The sequence below is a fragment of the Silurus meridionalis genome, chromosome 17 (genome assembly GCF_014805685.1).
Source record: "Silurus meridionalis isolate SWU-2019-XX chromosome 17, ASM1480568v1, whole genome shotgun sequence".
In the NCBI taxonomy this organism is placed as follows: Eukaryota; Metazoa; Chordata; class Actinopteri; order Siluriformes; family Siluridae; genus Silurus; species Silurus meridionalis.
Genome location: NC_060900.1, coordinates 21,298,666 through 21,307,687, shown reverse-complemented (window position 1 = coordinate 21,307,687; position 9,022 = coordinate 21,298,666). Strand labels below are relative to the sequence as shown.

Genomic DNA, 9,022 nt, shown 5'->3' with positions numbered 1-9,022 from the left:
TCCAGATTGAACCTTTATTTATTTACTTATATGTACAGAACAGGCAGGTTTGTGCTCTCTTCCAAGCATGTTTAGCGCTCCTATGATACAGTGATTGGACCATGTCTCAGAAGAAGTGTATTATCCTTTACTCTTCCAGCTTAGTACCTGTTGCTTAAACACAAAAAACAAACTTGTAGATAGGAATTAGCAAAAACAAAACTGACTTTCTAAAAAAAATGGCCAATCGTTGGATTGTTGACTCGAATTGCAATGGATTGGTGTCCCACCCAGGGGGGTGCTCCCATCTTGTGCCCATTGTTCACTGGATACACTCCAGATTGATCATGACCCTTTCCAGGATCAATCAGGAAGTGCAGCCTGAACATAAGTGAGAAGATTGTCAGAAAGGTGTTTCCTTCATAAAGCTGGTCGATCAGTTTCTTAAGTTTTATGTAAAGAATTCGTTACTTTATGTAAAATTCGTTATTTTAACGTGTAAAAAAAAAAAAAAAAAAAAAAAAAAATGAAGCCTGTTTTTAAATGCAGGTGAATAAACACATTATTCACTGGTACTGTACATGTTAAGAGCAACAGTTAAATGGTATGTTTTAAACACAGGATTCTGTTATTCATAAATTCACAAGCGTAGCCTGCACCTGGATGAAGTGACCCTGCTTAAACTCTGTTAAGTAAATGGTTCGGTTGGTGGCCCTGGTGTCGTCACAACGCTAGATGTTATCATGTACATCATGCATGGTTGCCATCAGGTCTGTTTTGTTTTGCATGAAGTGCTCCTATACAAAACAGTTCAGGTACGGTTAAGTAGAAAATGAATTTTAAGCTTTCTCTCTCTGTTTAGTCAAGTCCGTTTTTTTTTTTTTTTTTAGCCCAATGCCAGAAAAGATCAAGCAAAACATCAAGCTTCGAGTTATCACATATATGTGCGTGTTGCAAGTCAAGGCAAATATACATCTTTCAAAGGCAGTGAAAATAAATACAAAGATAAATAAGAAAAAAAGGAAAAAAAACATTCAGAACAAATACATTTAGATGCAGCTTATATGCAAATACTATAACATTTGTGCTTCAAAGCAGTCTTTTTTTTTTAAGCACAGCTTTTGCTGATGCTCCAAAAATGATGAAGTCTTTTCCTATTTACACAAAATACAAGAGTGTCTGAGACACTTTACTTGTCTGTCATGGGTTTCAGCTCTTCAGGGCTCAGTCGCTATTTATTATAACAGAATATGTCCATGTGTCCATTGATTTTGAGATCATCCTACTTAAAAATTACAGCCCCCATCATTCATAAAATTGCTGTTCAGAAACAGTCCTTTTAATTTAGCTTCAACCAAATAACATTATCAACAATCTGTGTATGTTCATGTATATGGCAGGTCATATTTAAGTTTGTAAATGTGTTTGCTATTCAGTTTTTTTTTTTTTTATAGTATTTATTGTATTGTTTGTAGAATATCTTTTTGGTAGATACAATGTCTCTAGGTGCTTCTAGGAGACCTTGAGGCAGAGCTCCCCATTTTGCTTCTGTTTTTCCTGCCTTTTCCCCTCTCCTTCTCTCCACGTTCTCCTCCATGTTTCTGTCTGTCACCTCTCTTTCTCTCCTGTGCTTGCTCCTTTTCCCTGGTCTTTTTTTTATCATGCTGCTGTTTCCCCAGCTCCTTGCAGTAGTGCTCCAAGTCACTGTGGTGAATCAAAGTAATCATATCCTGCTGCACTCCTGGCTGAGGGGAGATGGTGCCTACACGCTGGCTGGTACTCCACACCCTCAAACGAATCGTTACAGCCGTCCAACGGAAGCCATGCTCCTCAAGCTGACAGTGATAAATGCCACCATGGTTATGCTCTGCCTTGCGTATCAAAAGGCCCCTGTCAATCACTATGAGCTGATCCCTTGAAGTCACCTGAAAAGAGACAAATAGATATTGTTTGTATTTATGCATGTGCATTATTAAAATAATATTATTCTACAATTTTTCCTATGGGATCAATAAAGTATTCGGATTCTGATTGTGTATGTCAGCCTGCATTTATAGCATCCAGATCAAAAGCTTATATGTGTAAGGGAACCGCCAGCCACGCCTCCCCTCGGCACTCAGCACACTTGCAGCGCCTCGCCTTCATACTAATCACCTTCACCTGTCTCCAATCTACATCCTTCCTTTATAAGGCCTCCGTTCGCACTCACTCACCGTCCGATTTACGGTTCATTCTGGCAATCATCCCTGGACTACCTGTGTTTCAGAATATACATGTTTTCCGGTGCATGCTTCTACCTAGCTTCTGTCTGTTTCCCAAAGCTAATAAACGCTCTGTCTGTATTTCAGTTTCGGACTCTTGATCCTAGCGTAACACTATGCACCTAAAGATATTCAGGTTTTTGTTTACAACCCCACACATATGATGCTGCCTCACATACCATACTTTTGGCAAGTTGATTAGGTTACCTAGTCCCCATCATATTTTTACATTTTAAATTATTTGATTGTGCCATAAGCATCTGTACAAACAAATATATGCAGATATAAAATTTTAAGGACATTTACAGCATTTGGCAGATGCCCTTATCTGAAAGACAAGAGTGGAAGGAAGGACAAGGAAGAAGCTCTTACTCTAAGACAGGCATTATAAAATGACAGGGTCAAAGGCAGGGACCAAAGATATTCTCAGGTCAAAACGGAAATCAGACAGTTATATTGGCCCTAATGTTGACACTCTAAGAACCATCCCAGCAGTGCAGCATGAGGGTGGCAGCATTGTGTTTGCAGGAAAATAAACGTGACCGATGACATTTTAGAGCCCTGACCTGAATTACATACAAATTTGTGTAACTAAAAAAAACAAACAAAAAAAGCCTGTATGACCAAGGAAACTTACAAACTTGATAAATTTGACACAACTTCTCTCAGGAGAAAGAGAAGGAAGGAGGAAGCAAAATATTTAGGAAAGTATACTGAAAAGATTGTGAAAAGTTATCAAAGCATTTCACTCAGCTTAATGCAAATAAAAGACAATGCCATGAAATACCAACAAACCGTACGTAAGCCTTTCAGCCACTAAAAATGTGCTATAGTAAATAGAAAGAATCTAGCTAGCATCTTAGCAATTATTTTGAAATACCGCGTGACAGAGATAAAGCAGGTAGTTTTTTTTGTAACGTGTAAAGAAGTGAAAATTGGAGTTTGAATGTCTTTAGTCTTCTTGTGTTTATATATTTGTCCTTTATGTCCTAGTATGCAATTGCACAAATAGTTTGAGTTTTTACCTCGTTTTGTTCCAGGCTGTTCTCTCCGTTCTGTTTAAACCAGGTGATTTTGGCATGATGCGAATTAGGCAGACACTCCAGGTAGGTACTGTTCCCCTCAGCCACCACTATTTCCTTCTCCTCTGACTGCACCTCCAGGCCAGCTATGCAAACAAACAACAAAAGGAATAAATAAAATATAATTTTATAATGACTTTAGTACTAAATTGTACAAAAAGTTATATCAGTTACAATATTGGAATAATATTCCTGTTATAATCTTTTTATTATTTATTACATATTACAATCTAATAGGTTCTTGTGCCTGGTTTGGCTTTCAGAACAGCAGGCATATGCCTGGGCATGGATTCTCCATAATGATGGATGCTTTGTGCAGGAATCTTATAACATGTGGATTTGATTGCTTTGGACACGCAGTTTGTTTCTATAAACAGCACTGTCCACCTCATCCCAGAAATTCAGAGTTTTTTTTTTATTAAAATCAAAGTCTTAGATTTAATAAATACTAACCACGCTATAATGTTCTGACACTCTGTGCTGTATAAACACTCGTTAGTAGGTATTAGCATTCTAATGCATGTCTGGAAAATATTCCCCACACTACTGCCCTGTACAGGAGAAAAATTAAGATAGCTCCATGGACCATGTTTCTTATCCCAATTTCTGATGCTTTTATCATCAATAGCAATCTTGCTTTGTCTGGGAAAGTTTTTTTCACACTTGCTTTTTTGTGTTCTAGTCATTTAATATGGACTTATATGGGTTGTTCCATCAATCTAGAAAGTGTTGCATTCTAACATGGATACGATTTGCTCGCTTGCTCGCATGTTTCATGCTGTTCTTCTTTGAAGCCGAAGCTGTTTTTTTCCCCACATGATTAACGTTAACTGGCCGCTTTCTTTCTGTTGCATGAAAACACAAAAATTTTGTCACAGTTTGGATACCAAAATCCCCAAATCCTTCAAAATGTGTAAACAACTAGCATGACTGAATGATGACAATAGTTAGCCTTTAATGCTTAACCATTTATCATGAAATGTGTCTACAAACATGAAAATTTCACTGGCGCTGTGAACTCAAAACAGATGTTTTGTATTTGATGTGCCGAGAATAAAGACATATTTCTTGGTCTTGTCATTTTTGAACGTTCTGTTTTCGTTGTTGTCTTTAACCTTGTCTAGCTTGTCTAAGAAGTTTCTTTTATCTAAATGTAATATTTAAAATAAATGTGCGTCTGGATGAGCCGTAACAAAATATCTGCCGAAGGACAATCTGATGTTAGAGTTGTAAACTAGTACACTTTTTAATATAATAACTTTCTTTCTTACAGTAAATGGCAAAAGTGTGTGAATACCTGACCTTCACACCCCTATATGGGTGTTCCTGGCTAGAATGCCTTTATATAAAGAAGCATTACAAATGCCCTTCAGGGGAACTAAAGAGTCCAAAGCTCCTCCAGCATGACAAGTTTGTAAAGTGAGATTTTTAAATCTACTAGAATGTAGCAAAATGGAAACCAACTCTGGAGTGGGATGTTCGGCGTATTGGGTTTGATGGTCAGGTGCCGAGTATGCTCAAGTTTTCTTTAATACTAAATGATAGCCTGATATACAGCATAGGTTTTAGCATAGGTATTTGTGATGTATCCTTTCCTCCTCACAGCCTCCAAATATGACCACCATGGACTCATACTTCACTTTTACCTTGATTGTTATTGAATGATCACAGACATCATACACACACTATTTAAATGCCTCTTCAGATTATTCATAAGAAAGACATGAAGTGAAACTCTCACTCTGAATTTGTTCCTTTGACATTACCATATCAAGATTTATTGGACTGTTATATTGTTGCTGTTGTGTTTCTCTCAGTGTTTCTCTCATCTTTAATGATTGTACCTATCTTTTTATACTCGGTTTACCTGAACTTAGCCTGTTTTGTTTATTTCTTTATCACATTTTAAATTTAAAGACCCATTTGAGACTGCATTTGCACCCATCTGTTTCTGTGTTATACAAATGGAAGATACAGTTTGTCAATGGGGTTTAAGGTAAACAAACAGAAAACTGAGCATAAACTAAAACAACAAAATTCAGGTTTATTTGTTTTGCACTTGTAACAGTAGATATTATCACAAAACTGCATTGAAGATATTTAAAGAGTTCAGTCTCTTACCTCCCTGTCTGACACACTCAGTTAAAGGATTATTGTAATCACCAACATGACGAGTGTTTCTCCTATAAATACATAGACAGATATATTAACATGAGCTGTGAATTATCATACATGTACATGTATGTGTTCTGGTGCATACCTGCGTGCAATTGGCATATAAGGGCTGCATGCATGGCCATCCCAGTTGCAATATGGGTCTCTGGCCAGACAGCACTCTGCACACACTTGACCGTATAGGTCACACTGATACAGAGCCAACTGAGCCACGCCCTCTGCAGATCCCGCAAACAGCCACTGCTCAAGAGAACACACAGATGAAAAAGAAATATGGCCATAAATCAGCAAAATATGCACGTCTGAAAATGCTCGGCACACGTGTTCTACTTTCATGCCGAGCCCAAATATTTTATCATGCAACTCCATCAATATGCTGCCATTTCAGCTATGACTTTACCCTTGCTTTGCACTGCACAACCTTTGAGAAATATTTCGAATATTGGTCTAGGAATTTTACATTATATGCGGAATATCTAAAACATACCAACTTAGGCATTTGCTTCATGTTTTTGCCTTAAGTGAAAACACACTGCTGCTTTGTGTAGTCTCAAATGCATTTGCCTGCGTGTTTCCTTACTTAAATGTGTGAAAACTCACACTTCTGGAATTGACTCTCATCTGCCTAGTCTCAGGTTGCCATAGAAACACTGTATAAAAGATACGGGGGCAAGGGTATCTCTTTGGCTTATGTGTCTGAGTGTGTGTGTATACAGTCCACAGCAACCATACCTTCTTCTTGGACAGTGTCAAGGCGGTGACTGGTGACTTGTGCTGCATGGACGGAGACAGATCAGAGGTCAGGAGGTTTATATTACAGAGGTTATCCAAGCACATTAGGAATGCAAACACACACACCATACCTTAAAGACCTGCAGCTGTTCCAGGGTGACCTCTTGACTTTGTCCTTGCTCTTTCGGGAGGTGAATTGCCTTTAGCACCAGGCCAGAATCTAGATAACAAAAACACACACATAGCAAGTGAAATTTCACAGTGTTTTGCATAATAAGATATGGAACCATCAAACACCCACATACACACACACACCTGTCCCAATAAAGAGAACATCATATTGTCCATCCACAGCCTCCACTCTGTCCACAACGATGCGGGTCAACTTGTAGTCTACACCAACTCTAATTAGCAAAGGCCGGCTATCCACAGGACGCACCACTTCCTGCAGCAGCGGATGAGTGCGGCTAAAGAAGATGACGTCGTCAGGATACTCCCGTGTGGAACGGAAACTTCCGTAAGTGCTGCTTGGACACTAGGTGGCAACATGGAAAACACACTATGGTTAGCTACAATAGAGAATAGAGTGGCCCTCAAGCTGAGAATGGTTCCAACAGTGCATTTTGGTGGCCAGATTATATAACATAATTTATAATATGTAAATAATAACAAAAGATATCAGTTCTACTGAGCATGAAGAGTATCCCTGCGACTTATCGTCCAGTAACTTCAAATAAAAAAAACCCTGAAGCTAATATTACACCGTAAAAGTGTGGTAGAGTACTATGTGAAACCATTCACAATGGCAGGCATTAAGAAAAGTACCAGACTCGGTTAATGAGCTTCAATCACATACCACACATGAGAAATCAAAAGTAAACCTCAAACCAATAAAGGCACATCATGGTCAAATTACGTTGAGTGTTCTAGTCTTCAAAGAATGTAAAAGAACTCACTGTTCCAGGTCTGGGATACGGTACTCTCCCAGTAAACTCCGCCCACTTATACTGTGGCCCATCCCTGTGGTAGAAGTTTCCTTTGAAGGCACGGATGATGTCTTGCATACGGTAGACACACACCGCTGATCCATTTAACACATCGCTGTTTGTGAGACAGAGGACATATGAGTTAACAGATGTTTCTGTATTGGTAACCTTTTCAGTAAGTTTCAGTAAGATATTAACCCCCTCATCTCATGTCTATGGCTATAAGTTTCAGTGTGGTGTACATTTTTGATTTGGGGGAAGGGGGTTAATATACCTATAAGAGATTCAATATATATTGAATAAACCTTCATGATATTATATATCTTGCTTGAACAATATCCCAGGCACCAAGTTTTTTCACACCAATTGTGATAGGAAGTACTATATGAATAAATACTACTTATTTTAGACATTTTATTATACTATTTACAAACTATGTTGCCGAAGATATGTAGTCATGGATCCTAATTATTGGGTTTAGGAGCCCTATGCCCATCTTTAACACATATAATCGAAAACATAGCCATTCAAACTCAATACACGAACTATGGATTTAGAATGAGTCATGTGTATAAATATGGCAATACCATAGGACACAACTTCTAAAACAAGCTTGTACTTGAATTTTCCAACCTGCTAGATCTGATCTGGTCAACTGTAAGTGCTATTATTGTGAAATGCAAGTGCCTAGGAGCAACAAGAGTTCAAGCATGAAGCGGTAAACCATGCAAACTCACAGAGTGGAGCTGGCAAGTGCTGTTGTATCTCTCACTACAGATTTACGAAGTGCCTCTTAAAGCAACATGAGCGCAAGCACTGTGCATCAGGAACTTCAAAAAAATATGTTTCCATGGCCAAGAAGCTGTAAAAAGACTTCTATGTAAAATGCTAAGTGTCGGTTTGAGTTGCAACTGGTGGATTTTGGAGCTGTGGAAATGTGTGCTCTAGAGCAATGAATCATGCTTCACTATTTGACACTATTTTGTCTCATTGATGAATCTGAGTAATGACAGGCTAATACATTTAAACTGGAATGCATAGGGCTAACAATAAAGTTTGGTGGAAAAGGGATAATGGTCTGGGTCTGTTTTGAGGGTTGGGCTTTTGAATTACCATAGATTTCTAAACACACATCATATACCACAGCAATTAAAAAAAATGTTTTATTAAAGAACATGCCCATCTTAATTTATTCATCTATATTGTGACAGTTCTTATTTTTACTTACGCTGCAGCTGCTATAAACACTCACTTTCTCACCAGTTTAGTTGTTTGTTAGTTTAAAAAGAAGAAAAATGCAGATTGTCATGTTATTCCAAATTTTTCCATTGGATTGTTCCTTTACAGAAAATGTACTGATTGTGTCAATTCTATGCATTATTATAAGATGTGATTATGTGAACCATCTTCCATACAAGCCTATATATATATATATATATATATATATATATATATATATATATATATATATATATATATATATATATATATATATATTAGAACAAGCACATAAGTATAAATCTATGATCTGTCTCGCAGCTGGCCCGCTTGTAAACGCTATTATAGAGTATAAATCAACACATTGTAACCGAATCAGATTTGAGAATTCAACAGTGGTGTGGAATAAACAATGACTTATTGTGTGTTACTATTACACATTGCTGTTACACAGTTTTGCCACTATTGTAAGTTATTTCATCAGCTACTCGGGTTCTGTGTGTTAAGAGTGTGATCCGTGTAAATACCACCATCAGTCAGTCTGACCACTACACTCACTGTTTCCATTTGCTTATGTCTGAAGCTGTAT

At 37.7% G+C, this 9,022-nt stretch overlaps 1 protein-coding gene across 1 annotated transcript in view; it reads right to left on the bottom strand.

Annotated features, from left to right (window-relative positions):
* sema3h (sema domain, immunoglobulin domain (Ig), short basic domain, secreted, (semaphorin) 3H) overlaps positions 1 to 9,022 on the bottom strand; it is a 30,003-nt gene continuing 20,981 nt past the window's right edge. Inside the window, exons 10-17 of the mRNA XM_046871974.1 lie at positions 7,186 to 7,330; positions 6,545 to 6,764; positions 6,361 to 6,449; positions 6,230 to 6,271; positions 5,583 to 5,737; positions 5,444 to 5,505; positions 3,266 to 3,408; positions 1 to 1,904 (exon numbers count right to left, since the gene is read on the bottom strand). Coding sequence (XP_046727930.1) covers positions 1,482 to 1,904; positions 3,266 to 3,408; positions 5,444 to 5,505; positions 5,583 to 5,737; positions 6,230 to 6,271; positions 6,361 to 6,449; positions 6,545 to 6,764; positions 7,186 to 7,330 — 1,279 coding nt within the window. The 3' untranslated portion in view covers positions 1 to 1,481. The remainder of the gene's footprint in view (positions 1,905 to 3,265; positions 3,409 to 5,443; positions 5,506 to 5,582; positions 5,738 to 6,229; positions 6,272 to 6,360; positions 6,450 to 6,544; positions 6,765 to 7,185; positions 7,331 to 9,022) is intronic.